Source organism: Pseudocercospora fijiensis (genome assembly GCF_000340215.1).
Source record: "Pseudocercospora fijiensis CIRAD86 unplaced genomic scaffold MYCFIscaffold_1, whole genome shotgun sequence".
Classification (NCBI taxonomy): Eukaryota; Fungi; Ascomycota; class Dothideomycetes; order Mycosphaerellales; family Mycosphaerellaceae; genus Pseudocercospora; species Pseudocercospora fijiensis.
This window is the reverse complement of record NW_006921532.1, coordinates 1838797-1853075: the sequence shown is the minus strand read 5'-3', so window position 1 is coordinate 1853075 and position 14279 is coordinate 1838797. Positions and strand designations below refer to the sequence as shown.

Genomic DNA, 14279 nt, shown 5'->3' with positions numbered 1-14279 from the left:
CACAATGGTCCGCCAGGTGCAAAAGGCGTTGTAGCCACCGGGCGATGTTGACGACAGGCTAGTGCGAGCCAACACAAGCGGCTGAGCATGTCCGGTCAAGCAGGCTGGCGGCCTTGAGTGGACGTGGGATTGTGTTATAAGCAGAAGCCGAACCCATTCGCGTTTCTCGTGAAGTACATGCTACCACTCGCGCCTCATCTGCCCTATAGTCTTTAACATCTACTGAAACAACAGCATTCATTCCTCCTTTTACCGCAGATCAAACAAAGATTTCTCACGATTGCAAATGAATAGGGGGTATCGAAAAGGCAGTACGAACACTCAGAACTCCCAAACACTTACTTACTGGCAGGCACAAAGTTGCCAAATCTCAAAGCAAGTCTTGATTCGTTGCAATGGCTGTTTCGGGCTCTGCCAGCGTCTTCTCCAGTCCTCCTGGGAAGACTTATCGACGTCGCTCGGAGTCCTGCGATCGGGAGTAGTAGGACCAGGCGTCGCCATTGACATACGACTCCGTTCGAGAGTCGCGACGGCTGCGGCGAGTATCTACAAAACCGGTGTAAACGAACCCGGACGACTGGCGTGAGCCTGATGGGCTGCCGCGATCGAAATTTTCGAAACCGGAGTTCTGGCGAGAAGAAGCTCTTTGCTGGCTAGACATCGCCAAGTCTACGACAGCATCAAAGGAGCGAGTGTCGCCATACTGCTGTTCCTGATGGGCTGCGCCATACTGCCGGAAAGCTCTTCTGGTGTCGGTGGCGCGGATGTCATATGCGCCATTTGGACCTTCGCGTTCAGCGTGCGGCACAGATGTTCGTCCGACCACGGTGTAGATACCGCCCAACGCGCCGTAGTCGTACCCGTCTTGGACGTACGAGGTAGTGAGGCCACGGTTTTCATCGCCTCCAAAGTACCTTTCGCGGGAGTTCGATCGTGGTCGATAAACCACATCTGCCGCACGAAGTCTTCTCCCGGAACCACCGTAGGTTCGACGCTCTGGTCCAAGCCTTTCGATCCGTTCCAAACGCCTGTCGGTCTCGAACACAGTGTCTAGGCCATAAATCGGCAGAGCTGCAGTTGGCTGGCCTGTCTGGGTGTCAGCACGACGCTCTGAATGTCTGGCGTGAATATGCTTACGCTCAGTGCCGCGCTGTCGGACGCGTGGTGGTTGTTCTCCAGTCCCAAGATCTCTCGACTCGTCCTGGAGTTGCTGAGCCCTTGCATAATTGCGAGGTCTGCGCTGAGCGCGATCGTGATCGCCCGAATTCGAGAGGTCGACATTGAGTCGAGTGGTATACAGTGCTGAGATATCGCGGAGCGCGAATCCAGAGGTGTTGCGAAAGTATTCTTGGTGCTCTTCGCGTGAGTGCTTGAAATGAAGAGAAGATGGTCAAGCGGAGCTATGAAAGAGGTATAAAGATTGATGGTAAGGAGTGACGATTAAAGTGCTGCGGCCTCAACCCGGCACGCTCGCCACTCGTCCAACGTGTCGCCCTCTCTCAACGGAACACAGCCCCAATCGCCCTTTCGTGCAGCAAAGATCCCGAGTAAAATCGTGGCATTGTTGTCGATGGGCTTCTGCAGTTGAGAGTATTTGAAAGGCTCATGTCTGCCATGAAGAACCGTGTGATCGATGCTAGGCCCCCGTTCGAGGAACGGAGCTTACCTGAGCCGAAGACAACGGGAACACTTACTGATCGCAAGACAGATGCCACAATCTACTCAATGAGGAAAGAGCTGGACCTCGTTCGGAAGAATGCACAACCTTCTGGACCAGCTGCGCAAAGCTCTCAAGCTGTTCAGGAGCCAATGTATGATTCTGGTGTTTGCAGCAATCGTTTTCAGAGGGGTACGACTCTTGACGAGTGAGTACTGCGCACTGGAGTGCCCCCTCACCAGTGTCCGGCCGCTCAAATCGCCTACAGCTGCCAGCTTGACGTCCATTGTCAGCTAGAATTTTTAGATAGCAGCTTGAAGACATCAAATCAGTGTTTTCGGGTTACATGATAGCCGAATGCCCTAGGCATTCCATTTCAAAGATCCTCTGCCTCGCCGTGATCGAGGCACCAAGAGATCGAGATTGAACAACGCGGTCTACGGTGTCACGCTCTTTCGGCCTGATCTTGAACTGCGTATCCCAAGCTCTTTCCCCCTCTACTCACGGGCGGAGTCATTCGCTTCGCCTCGCTGAGCTGGGAGTTCCGGGCAATGCTGGCACCTCTGCAACTTGTTTTTCGGGGTCGAACGAGGACGTCTTTGAGCTAACGCATATAGACCATGATGCTCTGGAAAAACGGACCAGGCCATGTGGCAAGCACGGCGCAATGCACGGAAGCATCTGATTAACCATTTCATCGTTCGCAGATGTCATATCGTCGGACAATGCTCCACATGCGTTAAATCCCGAGCTTCATACTCTTTATTGCAGTGACGAGGAATGGACCGTTTCGAACTCCTCTTCAGAAGCCACATATCGCCAGCGTCAGGAAATAGAACGGCTATCCTGTAACCTATGCAGCACTTCGTATCCGAGTCGATCGAAGCTGGAGCTTCATGCCAAAGAGACTGGCCATGCTTGTTTTGTGTGCAAATACTCTGGATGCGGCAAGAGCTTCGCCTGCAGTCGGTGCGATATTAAGCCGTCCAAAAGGAAAGATCATCTTCAGCAGCACAAGAGGAGTTGTCATTCGGGCATTGTCGGCAGGTCGAAGCATTTGAGTCCTGATGGCCGTCCCAGATCAGGAAGCATCGCGGGTTGTGTTCGAAAATACCGAAGTCCCGAAGGAGGTCATTCAGGGGCTAGTGGTACAGATGAAACTCAGTGTATTACAGAGCGTGTAACGTATGCAAGGAGGCTTTCGTGATGCCACCCACCTCGTTAGCGCGGTGGGAAGGGCCGCCGCTAGCTGTTTCCAGTAGATACCAATCGATTAGTAGTTAGTTTAGCATTGATTAGAAAGCGGCAACTTCCGCGAATCTCGACAGCTAACATTCCCTTAGTCGCATGCGATATACTATACTATATTATTAGAATTCTTCTCTTCTAAGCTACACTACTATAACTACCGCTATTATAAGGTCTAAATATCCATTATAGAATGCGCTATTAACTATTAATAAAGATGCTAAGCTCCGAAGGGCTATTAAACGCTTCCGCGCCGGCGAATACGATACTAAAGTAGCCTATTATTAGGACTTAGCGGACATTGCCGACCCTCGCTAGACCCTAACTTAGCGGCACTTAGCTATTCGACTAGGCTTTAAACTACATACTTCTATATTAGTATATTCTGCTATAATACATTGCCTATAATTTTAGAATTATAGAACTCGACGCTACGATTATTTTAGTGCAAAAATTAGTATAATTGCATCGCTATAGAGCGTATAGTAATTCGTAGAAGTATCGATATAGAACGCTAAGATGCTTACAAATCCACGCTAACGAACGGCCGGAATTACGAAAGCCTCCTTATATATAGCGTCTTAACGTATCGGAGTAAAAGAGCGCTAATACGTTCTAAGGTATCGTAACCCTTGTTAAGCGGCACCGCTTACTATACAAAGTATAGTATAACTAGGTGTTAGAAGCTAATTAGTGCGATTTCGAGGAACCTTAGTTCTTTAGCTAGTATAGTAACGATTAGGGTTAAGAAGGAGGGTGTTTTTAAAGCCGTATAGAAGGCTAGTTTAGTAACGATTGGGGTTAAGAAGGAGGGTGTTTTTAAAGCCGTATAGATAGCTAGTTTAGTAACGATTAGGGTTAAGAAGGAGGGTGTTTTTGAAGCCGTATAGAAGGCTGGTTTAAAGACTGCTATCTACTACTGTATTTAACCGCTATTAGCGTTAATTACTGCACGACAACGAGCCGGCATACTATTAACTTATTCCTATACCAATTCTATAGATACGTTGTAGTATTCTTCGACAATTGCTAGCTAAAGGTTACGGCCTATTAGTCTGTTTCTACGGCGTTTAATTGCCTACTTAATCACTCGCTATAGGTTCTCGATAGGGTTTAAATCTAGTAATAAAGGTAGCTAGTTGTTTATAACAATAATGCAGCGAGCTCGTAGTTAGTTAAGTGTGTGTCTAGCCGTATATATAGGCGCCGAGTCTTATTAGAAGACTGCTATTCTTAATAGTAAGGCAGGCTCGTATCCGAGAGGGTGTTGTTAGCTAGCAATAAGGCTATTTATCTAACTTATCTCTTCTTAAACAATTAGCAAGACCTTCGCACTATATAACTCTTTATTAATATTGCCCTATTACTTGTCCTATAGCAGGAGTAGTCCTTTGCCGCCAATACTACTAATATAGGCCTAAATTATCTAGTAAGGAAGGCGTTAGAAGTAAGGCCTCGAATAACAGTCTTAGTTACGCTTACTAACTAGTCGAGTAACAAAGAGCCTCTTATATAATCTATTACACATAGTATACTCGTCGCTCTATAGAACGTTCGCTTAGTCTTCTTTAGTAAAGTGTTAATAGTATTAAGCCTATTCGAGGCGGAGTCGTCGAATACGGTCGTTATAGAAGGGCCGAGGGCGTATAACGTAGCGGCGATAACTATGCCTCCTATAGATACGAGAGATAGTTACAAGACTACAAGTTAAGCCGAGTAAGTCTCTAACTTCCTAAAAAGTTATACGGCGTATTATAGAATTCTAAGTAATAAATTCGACGATTTAGCGCTCTTGTCTATCCGTATAGAGCCTGCGGCCTCGTCGTCGTATCGGTACGTAGGCGAGGACAATTTCTCGAGAAGGGTACGAATAGTCGAATTCGTCGACTCGGTAGGCTTAGTAGCGCCTAGGGGTAAAAGGCTCGTAAACGATGCAATAGATAGTCGACAATACCCTCCGAGACTACTCTAAGATGTAAATAATCGGCTATTTAGCTATTCGGTACAGTTGTTTAATAGTAGTGCACAGTTTGTATAGCAGGACAGCTCGGCGATAGACACGCTCTTCGGTAGTTTATTAGGTCGCGATTTCGTATATTAGCAATAGCCCTAGCGGTCTAAAAAGAAGGGATTAAAGTGTTAGTAGAGTTAACTAGCTAGAGGGACGATTTGTAAGTAGTATAGCAGACAGTATCGGGTATAATAAATTAGTGTATTATATCGATTAAGAGAGTTGCTCTATATTTAGGACTAAAGCCTAAGAATCGGTAGTCGGCGTTTCGGTTAACTAACTCCGGTCTAATAGGAATCGCCGGGCACGTAGGGTAATCCGAACCGAGGCTAAGTTATTATCTAAAGATTAAGACTCTTATTTAGTTAAATCGAGAACCTTAACCTATAAACGACGTATTTAGCTTAAAAGTTGCTATTTAAGCTCGCGCTGCTCTCGAAGTTGTATCTCCGACTTATTATATTCCGGCGGACGGTCGTAAATAGGTAGTAGAACAGATAGCGTACAGTTATAGTGTTAGATATAGAATTAATAGCGAAGAGGGTTATTAAACCGTAGAAGCTAAGCCTAAGAGCGACGAGATTGCGATAACTGCGACGATAACTGCTACGATAGAGCCGGCCTTAATAGTAGACTTCTAGACCGATAAGGCAATAGAGCTAGATCGAATGCTAGGGTTAAACTAAGTAAACAGATAGAGGGTATAACTAATAGTATTAGACTTCTACTATAGCTACTTACGACGTCGGAAAGCAGGCGTAACTACGCTCTATCTTCCTTACCTTATTCGAGGGCTTCGATTAGAGCTAGACGGCGCTAGTCTAGTAGACGGTATACCTCTAGAAGGTTAATATATCGTTAATCGCGAAGAGGTAGCGCACTACGAGTACGAATAGCGCTAGAATAACCTCTTCTACGGCCATTCTACGCGTACTACTCGTTAGTATAAGTATACGGCATTACGAAGGAAGAGAACGAGAGAGAAGCTAACTATTTAATAGGGGACTCTATATACGTAAATACTACTAAAACTGCCTATTTATCGCCGACCGCTCCTCCGCGCCTCCTCTATAATTATACTCGAGTTCTCCCTACGAATACTATTAATCTAGCGTAGACCTACTCCTAATTATATAATAACCTTCTCGCACTTCTAAATTACTCCTTCTTCCTTTCTTTAATATAGCAAGAGGCTTATAAATAATATATTATTAAATCTACTAAAAGATAGTGTCTTATACCCTAGATAGTGCCTATACGTAACTCTAATTAGAAGGTTTAATAGCTAAGCGTTCCTATAGGTGCTATGCTTAGCCGCGGCGCTAACACCTCGATTTAGTGTAGAACACTGCAATTAGTAGTACCGGAAGTGCTAATATTATGCACCTTCCAGGGCTGGGGACGCTAACTTTCACTCCGATGTGCGAAGACGCTATACGTTACACCATCCACAGGTTGGTGGACCCCATCGCTACAGCGTCTAATCACATCGGAGTGAAAGTGGGTATTCCCCAAACCCTTGCTCCTTATGGATTATAGCGAATAGAAACTTGTTATTCAGCGGTCCCACCCTAGTCACTTTCACTCCGATGTGGTAAGACGCTGTAGATGATACGGAAGATGCACTCAGGCTGTTGTTAGAGCAGGTCAAGCTGCAGCGCCAACCACGTCCACGTGTATGAATAGCACAGCGCTAGCCCGGTCGAAATGATACAGATCGAGCCTTGATGGCAGGCGTGTGGCACTAGATCTATTCTCCGACGAGAGGCTGAACCTGAAAGCGCCTCACTGCAAGGGTCTTTCCCGATCGGGAGCGCGTCGTCCTCCGGCCAACGGCGATGTTGATGGCGCGATAGAAACTTGCAATCGCGAAGACTCACGGCATCCCCGGCGGCTTGCCAGCATGGTATAGTTCTAGGCGTTGAGACACCTTCCTGCACACTCGTTCTTCTGCGTTTCCTGTGCTCGTCTTGTTCTTTTATGCGAGTTGCATTAGCTTCTTCCCATCTTTATCAATCAATGCTATAGTCGATAATCACGGCTTGTGTAACATTCTTTAGCTACCCCAGCAACCACGCTTCACTCACGAGGTTCGTGATGTTGAAGCGCAGAGACAGTAGACCGCTTCCAAGTCCGCAGTTCTTCTCCAAAGATGAAAAGGGTCAGCACCATTTCCAATGTCCCCTTCTGCCTCGTTCGTTCTGCCGCACACGCCGCCAAGAGCGTCAAAGTTACGGCAATGCATGACTGCAGATGAGGGTGTAAGCTCACCAGCAACGCCTACAGCTCAATACCTCAAAGACCTGCGGTCAGAAAAGCCGCGTCCGTCCGGCTCACGACCACCGCCGCCCAGCAAATTCGGCGGCTTGAGAGGATCCGAAACTGCCCAAGCGACGACGACGGAAGAGCCGCGAAATGGCGATCGACCGACCCTCGCGTCGAGCAGCAGCATGCCGCATATGCAGCTTTCGCATCGCCGCACCGAGTCCGACACATCGAATCGCACGATGAATAGAAGCCCCTTCGCTGGCAGACCACTCGCACGAGCGCCATCAGCCTCGCCTGGCCCTCATTCGCAGACTGACGACAGACAAACCATGCGCCGCACACCAAGCATAACGTATATCGAGAATGGTACAACGTGGATGCAAAAGCAAGAATCGAAGTCGCTCAGACAAGCTCTACAAGACATGGACCTCAGAGCAGAGCAAACCATGCACGCGGCAGCACGCGACGAAGCGGCCGAGTTGGTGTGGAAACACCAAAACCCAGAGGCCGCTGATGCGCCATATAGAAATCCAGATCTCAAGGACTACAGGTCACATTTGCGAAAGGGAAGCTACTCGCGTACCTTCAGTCAAGGCTCTGCTTCTGGTTCGCAAAGGAGCGCTTCAGATGGCAGCCAGTCTTCAAATGCGGCCTCGGGAGACAACAGAATCTCCAACGAACCGAGAAAGTACGTGATCCAATGCAAATCCAGCCCACCCTCGAAGGAGCTATCGGTGCTCAAGAAAAGACGCGAATCCAGCGGCAAGAGCTATGACCAGATAGCGTCCTCGGTCGCTCAAGATATTGCAGTCGCACATCGCCGGGTTAGCAGTGGAAGCAAACGCGCACCTGTTCGTATCATGTCTGGCGAAAAGAAGAAGTTCATGCATCCAGACGACCGAATTTGGGAGGATCCAGAAGAAGGTCAATCACCCACAAAGAGCAAAGCACCCACAATCATTCACGAGGAGATACGAGAATCTGTGCCTGCTGCTTCGACCCAGCATATACCTTCTTACGTCCGGAAAAATCCATTTGCAAGAGTCAGGGCACATGTGGATAGGATGGAGCGCTCTAACTCTGCGCCGACTCTACAGAGCTTGCCTGGAGCTAGGTCACCACGACATGATCGAGTAGAAATCCACCGCAACCCTCCAAGCCAGAGCAGAAATGCTCTCTACACATCAAATGAGCCGCTCTCGCTACCACCCACACCGCCAGGAGATACTGGTCACGATGCGGAGGACGAGGTTGCACCGAAAAACACACCCACAAAGAACGGCATAGAAATCCGCGGCGATGATATTCGATCAGCAACAAGCAAATCTCGTAGGGATTACAGCCCAGCTTTGCCACGGCCTACCGTGGTCAGTGATAAACCTGGAAGACCAATTGTAAGCTTCAAGGAGGACTGGAAACTCAAGGAGATCATGATGGAAGAGCAGCAAAGCATCGCCCCGTTGCCCAGGTCAGATCCCACAGCCCAGCCATTCAGAGTTGGTCGAGCCGTTGAGGAGGAGACGAACTCTCTGCATAGGGCGGACAGCCTTCCTACACCTCTTAAGATTGGTAGACCTGGATGTAGCTCTTCCAGAACGCCGCCAGAGTCGCCGCCGAAGAGTCCTCGCCCTCAGGTCAGCCCACATGAGTGTCCAAGCAAACCTGCTTCTCCGCGTCCGCGATTGGAGTCTCCTTCAAGGATACCCAAAATCAACGTCGACGAGGTTCCCAAATGGAAAGCATCTTCACGATCGTCAATGCCCTCGAGCAGCAGTAGAAATGCGCCTCCGCCTCCAATACCGACAATCTGTGCACCAGACGAGCCGCCCAATCCATGCATTTCCTTGCCAGAGGAGCCTAGCAGCGCGAGCCCCACTGTTCCAGTGATAAATGTCGATGTGCCTGAAGTCAGCGTCAATGGTGCAAGTCCAAGCTCTCCACCTAGAAGCAGAATACCACAAAGACCATTGCCTTCTGCTGGCAGTGCGCCAGCACCTGGTCGACCTCTGCCTCGTCACGCGAATACTACTCCTGTCCTGGCTCTGAAGTCTACACCGCACATGACTCCGTCCATTCGGCAGTCTGGAGCACTATGTGCCCAATGTGCTCTACCAATTGCGGGTCGAATCCTTTCTGCAGCTGGAGAGCGATTCCATCCAGGATGCTTCGTCTGCCACCACTGTGAGACCAATCTTGAGTGCGTTGCATTCTATCCCGAGCCAGACAAGCAGCGAAGTGCCAGAGTGGAGCGAATTCGCGCGAGGCAGCACGGTCTACCAATTCCCATTCCTGAAGATGCGGCACCAGAAGACCTTGAGAGATGGGAAGCCGAAGATGGTGATGAGAGTCTTCGCTTCTACTGCCATCTCGACTTTCACGAGATTTTCTCACCACGCTGCAAATCTTGCAAGACGCCGATCGAAGGTGAGATCATTGTCGCCTGCGGAGCGGAATGGCATGCTGGTCATTTCTTCTGTGCTCAATGCGGTGATCCCTTCGACTCCACTACGCCATTCGTTGAGAAAGACGGATATGCTTGGTGTGTCGGTTGCCATACGAATCGCTATTCGAGCAAATGCAGAAAGTGCAAGAAGCCGGTCACGGATGTTGTCGTCAAGGCTCTCGGAAGTGACTGGCATGCCAACTGTTTTGTCTGCCTGGTAAGTCATACATTTCCTTCACGATAATGTTTCGATGCTGACTGTGATGTAGGAATGCAATGGTGAATTCGAAGATGGACGATACTTCCTTCGTGGTGAAAGTCAAGATCCGGTCTGCGTCAAGTGCGAGGAGAGGAGACTGAAGGCATAGGCGATGTTCAGAGTCTTAGGAAAGTTCTATCACAGCAATACTTGTAGAATTGAGTCCGTCAATAGCAACTCCAATTTGTCAACTGAGCCGAACACGCACGGCAGAACCCTGACTACCTCAACAGGCTCTTCGGAAATCGAGAGTAGTCGACAAGATAGGGTCGTGCGCTTCTTATGCAGACGGTGACGTGCATCGTCCTGCATCGTCCTGCATGATAAGAGGAAGGGACAGCCCCATACGGACCCACAGCATCCCTGGCATGCACGAGAATTAGTGGACCACATTTGAGGTTTCTTGCATTCGTCTTTCTTTCCTTTTGACTTCACATCTATTTTTCGTCCTTGCGCCGCACTTCCGCTCGCAAGTCATGTTCGGAGGATCCATCAACGTTCACTCAAACCCATCCATTGCTGGCCTCGCAATCATACGCTGTCCTGATCTCAACACAGAACCGATCGCAGGCTGATTTGAGTATATACCCCCAGGGTCGACAATTCCGATTCTCTCAATCTCTATCATTGATTCATTCGAGAGCACACACTTGTTTGTCTTGAGAAAGAAAATGAAGAGTTTCGCAACCTCCATCTTTTCGTATTCCAATATATCTACAAGAAGCACTTCGAAAACTTCATATTGTCTCCATGACGTTCTCGAATCTCTTTGTACATGTGCAGCACGCTCACACAACAGCAGGCCGTCGCATTACATATTCATCCTCTTCACAGAACGAGAGCACCGAGAGCAACGGCTCCGAGCATACCGGCCATGACGGTAGCGCGAGCAGCACCGGCTGCGGATGTCGCTGAACCAGTCGCGCTGGCGGACGACTTGGAGCCGGATGCGCGGGCAGTTTCGGTGGTCTCTGCGCGCGCGGAATAGGTTAGTGGCACAATCGGAAGAATGCGAGTATTTTTGACAACTCACTTGATCCGGAGGAGGTTCCAGTCATGGTGGTCATGCTGCCGGACATGTTGGTAGTTGGGAAAGCGCTTGGGCTGGCAGTAACAGCGGCGGTGGAGAGAGAGAGGGTGGAGCTTGGAGCACCGAGGGTCACATTGCTGGTCGTGGCAGCGACAGTATTGTCGCTCTGAAGAACGAAGTATGGGGTGTAGTTGGTGGCGGATGAATCGCTATCGCTGACAATCTCAATGGTGTAGTCGGAACCACGAGTGGTGTCCTTGTCTGGAGTCCATGTGTAGGATCCGGTGTTGGCGATTTTGGCTGCATGGCATTAGTCAAAGACGCGAAGACAAGAAGCTGTGGGCAACGAACATGCGATGACAGTTCCGGCAGCAAGGTTATTGCTGCTGCCACTGCGCAGAATCAAGGAAATGGTGCCAGAGGTGGTGGGCTTCCATGAGAGGGTCAACGGCTCGCCAGCAGTAGCTTGGAGGCCAGTAGTTGGGATGTTGAAGGGGTTCGCTTGAGAGCCAGTGCCCTGTGCAAAGGCAGTAATGGCTGCGCCGAGGGCGATGAGCAACGAGCGTGTGAAGTACATTATTATTATTGGGGTGAAAGAGGATTAGAGGAGGTGATGCAAGAGGGCGATAGTATAATACAGAGTTCCTTTGAACGAGGGTCGTTGGACGCGTAACGTTATAGAATAATAATACGAAGTGAGATGAAGGACCAGCAGATGTCAGCGTACAGACCTCTCTGAAGCACCCCTGTCCATCTGTACAGTGTCCAATCGAGGCTGGCGGTTGTCGATACAAGTTGATGGCAATAACGCTGGAGCTAGAGCAAAGTTCAAACCTTGTTCGCCGTTGCCACCTATTCGTACCTGCCTGCCCAAGCTGACTATCTGAGACTACCTTCGTATTTGGAGAGACTTTGCGCAACCCAGCGGTCAATCGTTGGTGCTGGTCCGTAGCAAGCTGTCCTGCACCAGCTGCTCGAGCACAGTTTGCGACTGCCGACAAGAAGCGCAGCGAAATTGCCCTGCCAAATCTGGCAAGCACGCCACTATCCATCGTATATCCACATGATCCGCACAGGTCAAGATCAGTACCGGCCGAGTTCCTGATGAACTCCATTATTTCAACGACTCGCGCCTTCCTGTTTGCCTTTCGCCGTCCACGAGGCACCTCAATGTCCATGCGAATCGAGCTATTTCTGGCGCGCGAGGCTTATTGGGAATGCTCGGCTGTGTGCGCCGGCCGGCTACATTCGGATGTCGCAACTTCAAGGTCAGCTGACAGCTCTTCACGTGTGTCATGCAGAGCAGATCTTCTTCGTTGACGGCCCGCTTCAACTCTACCGGACGGCAAAAGATCCTGGGAGGCTTTGCGCTTCCCCTGGAGCCGTCGATAACGCCAGGCCTGTTCCTTGGACGGGCTAGCTGATGGCAAGCCTACCGTGACACATGGAAATTCAAGGCTTCAACCCGTGCACGGTGGCGCACCGGAGCTTGCGCGGCTTCTTCCTTCACTCGGCCTCGAGCGCTTGGCGTTGAGAAGAATCTCGACGGCATGTGCGAGACTCCCAGGCAGCTGTATCGTTGAAGGAAGTCAACATGTGATACACTCCAGAAGAGAGAGCAGGCGACAGCCAAGCAGCGGCGCAGGAACGCTCGCGCAACATCAAGACAAATATCCTTGCCTGATGCTGTCCCATGATAGGCCACGGGAGATTGATGCATGAGTTAGATGGAGCCGCGCGGGGAGACGGCTGGTCTGAGACAACAGCCTCGACGCCTCGACGTTGTTGGGCGACTTGGGTGCAAGCACTTCTTCTACGAGCCTTCTTCGTCGCCTTCTTCACACTTCCGTACATCATTCATCAACTACTCCGTCATTAGACGTGTCACTCGTTACTCAACAGCCCTTTCACGGTTCAAACAGCACCGCGAAAGTAATACCTTTGAATCCCACCATATCGCTTTAATCAGATCGATCAAAATGCTATTCCAATCACTCCTCGTCAGCGCTCTCGTAGCCCTTGCGACTGCTGCGAACCCGCTCGGTTTCACTAAGGTGCCGAACCCTGTGACCGTGGGAAAGGAGAATGTCATCACCTACATGACCAACGACAACAAAACCCCTGTTACTATCCTGCTCCGTCGTGGTGTAAGTCCTCCCGACATCTTCCAAGATCACAGATCTCAATCCTGACATTCAACCCAGGACTCCAACAACCTTCAGATTGTCAAGACTCTCACCACCTCCGCAAGCGATGGATCGTTCGTTTGGACCCCGGGTAACGACCTGGACAACGGTTCCGACTATGCCCTCGAAATCAAACAGGATGGCAACGAGCCAAACTACTTTGGACCGTTCGTTATCCAAGGCTCAACCGAGACTGGCTCCTCTTCATCTGGCACTGCTGGGGCCTATGGCTCTATGACCTCGAGCATGTCTGCCACGACCACCGCGACTGCCAACATGACATCGACTACCATGACCGCAACCTACCCAGTCTCTGCTGGTAACATGACCACTATGACTCGCAACTCAACCATGACCCCCGCAACTCTCACCCGATCCTCCTCCACCGCCAGTCAAACCGCATCCGAGACCACTGGCGCAGGTTTCCAAGGCACCACCACTGGTGCCTCTCCCAGCCAAACCGGCGGCTCCGCATCCACATTCGCTGCAGGCGGCAGTGCGATCGCGCTCGTATTTGGAGCCGTCGCTGCTATCGTCATGGGTTAAAGAAAAGGCAAAAGAAGCAGAGTTTGCTGCGACAAAAGTGTTTAGTGTGTTTGGGGAGGGGGAGAAATTTGCACAGCATCCATCTGGCGTTTTCCCAAGTCGATTTATGAGGACCATGCATGGCACAAGCAAGCAAGCACGAAACCAAGCAAGGGAAGCGAAGTGAAGTTATTATCGATCATGCGATACGGAGTTTCATGACGAGTTTTGTGTGATGGACTATACCCATATCTATACTATACCTACGCTTCGTGTCTTACCTAGGTAATTAATTCTACCTGTACGAGAATTCCCCCCCCACCACCAACTCGTCCGGTTTCCGTTCCGCGGATTGGCGCAGACGTTGTAGCTAGCATTCCAGTGAAACGTAAGCCAAGCGGAATCGATGGATGGATGGTGTGTGAATCGCTGGGTCTTAATAGATTCTGTTTTTCCATTTCGAGTAATTCATTGCGCCAGAACCCATCTCTCAGTGCTGCCTTCCTTCTAGGAGGGTACGGAGCGTAGGAACTCGCGAGCTGTGACTTTCTTCTCCGTCGGCTGGAGTCAAAGCATCTTCGACCGGACCTGGCGCGTCATGACATGGCCAGTGATTGTGGACGGACATTGGTGTAGATGCCAGGCAGGGGAC

At 50.0% G+C, this 14279-nt stretch overlaps 5 protein-coding genes across 5 annotated transcripts; 3 read left to right on the top strand and 2 right to left on the bottom strand.

Annotated features, from left to right (window-relative positions):
- Positions 1-141: 141 nt before the first annotated feature.
- Positions 142-1944, bottom strand: MYCFIDRAFT_212903 (uncharacterized protein; the record flags this gene model as incomplete). Its single annotated transcript, XM_007922711.1, has 3 exons — positions 142-1086; positions 1138-1369; positions 1897-1944. 3 exons carry the CDS (start codon positions 1942-1944, stop codon positions 446-448), a joined length of 921 nt encoding a protein of 306 aa, XP_007920902.1. The 3' UTR covers positions 142-445.
- A 780-nt stretch (positions 1945-2724) lies between these two features.
- MYCFIDRAFT_169304 (uncharacterized protein) lies at positions 2725-2919 on the top strand (the record flags this gene model as incomplete). The annotated part of the gene is made up of 2 exons (XM_007922710.1): positions 2725-2821; positions 2852-2919. 2 exons carry the CDS (start codon positions 2725-2727, stop codon positions 2917-2919), a joined length of 165 nt encoding a protein of 54 aa, XP_007920901.1.
- A 4504-nt stretch (positions 2920-7423) lies between these two features.
- MYCFIDRAFT_126279 (enigma family member protein) lies at positions 7424-9995 on the top strand (the record flags this gene model as incomplete). The annotated part of the gene is made up of 4 exons (XM_007924088.1): positions 7424-7821; positions 7954-8652; positions 9046-9844; positions 9897-9995. The coding sequence occupies 4 exons, from the start codon at positions 7424-7426 to the stop codon at positions 9993-9995; spliced, it is 1995 nt and encodes a 664-aa protein (XP_007922279.1).
- Positions 9996-10568: 573 nt separating this feature from the next.
- Positions 10569-11540, bottom strand: MYCFIDRAFT_209517 (putative GPI anchored protein). Its single transcript, XM_007922709.1, has 3 exons — positions 11268-11540; positions 10920-11216; positions 10569-10857 (listed from the first exon to the last, which is right to left on the bottom strand). Exons 1-3 carry the CDS (start codon positions 11491-11493, stop codon positions 10715-10717), a joined length of 666 nt encoding a protein of 221 aa, XP_007920900.1. The 5' UTR covers positions 11494-11540; the 3' UTR covers positions 10569-10714.
- Positions 11541-12895: 1355 nt separating this feature from the next.
- MYCFIDRAFT_75334 (uncharacterized protein) lies at positions 12896-13648 on the top strand (the record flags this gene model as incomplete). Its single annotated transcript, XM_007922169.1, has 2 exons — positions 12896-13063; positions 13121-13648. The coding sequence occupies 2 exons, from the start codon at positions 12896-12898 to the stop codon at positions 13646-13648; spliced, it is 696 nt and encodes a 231-aa protein (XP_007920360.1).
- Positions 13649-14279: the final 631 nt, after the last annotated feature.

Excerpts from the sequence above, each read along its gene's own strand:
- MYCFIDRAFT_209517 (XM_007922709.1), bottom strand. The coding sequence starts at position 11,493 with ATGTACTTCACACGCTCGTTGCTCATCGCCCTCGGCGCAGCCATTACT. Across the intron at positions 11,217-11,267 it reads TGCCGGAACTGTCATCGCAT|CCAAAATCGCCAACACCGGA; the intron begins GTTCGTTGCCCA and ends AATGCCATGCAG. Across the intron at positions 10,858-10,919 it reads TGGAACCTCCTCCGGATCAA|AGACCACCGAAACTGCCCGC; the intron begins GTGAGTTGTCAA and ends CCGCGCGCGCAG.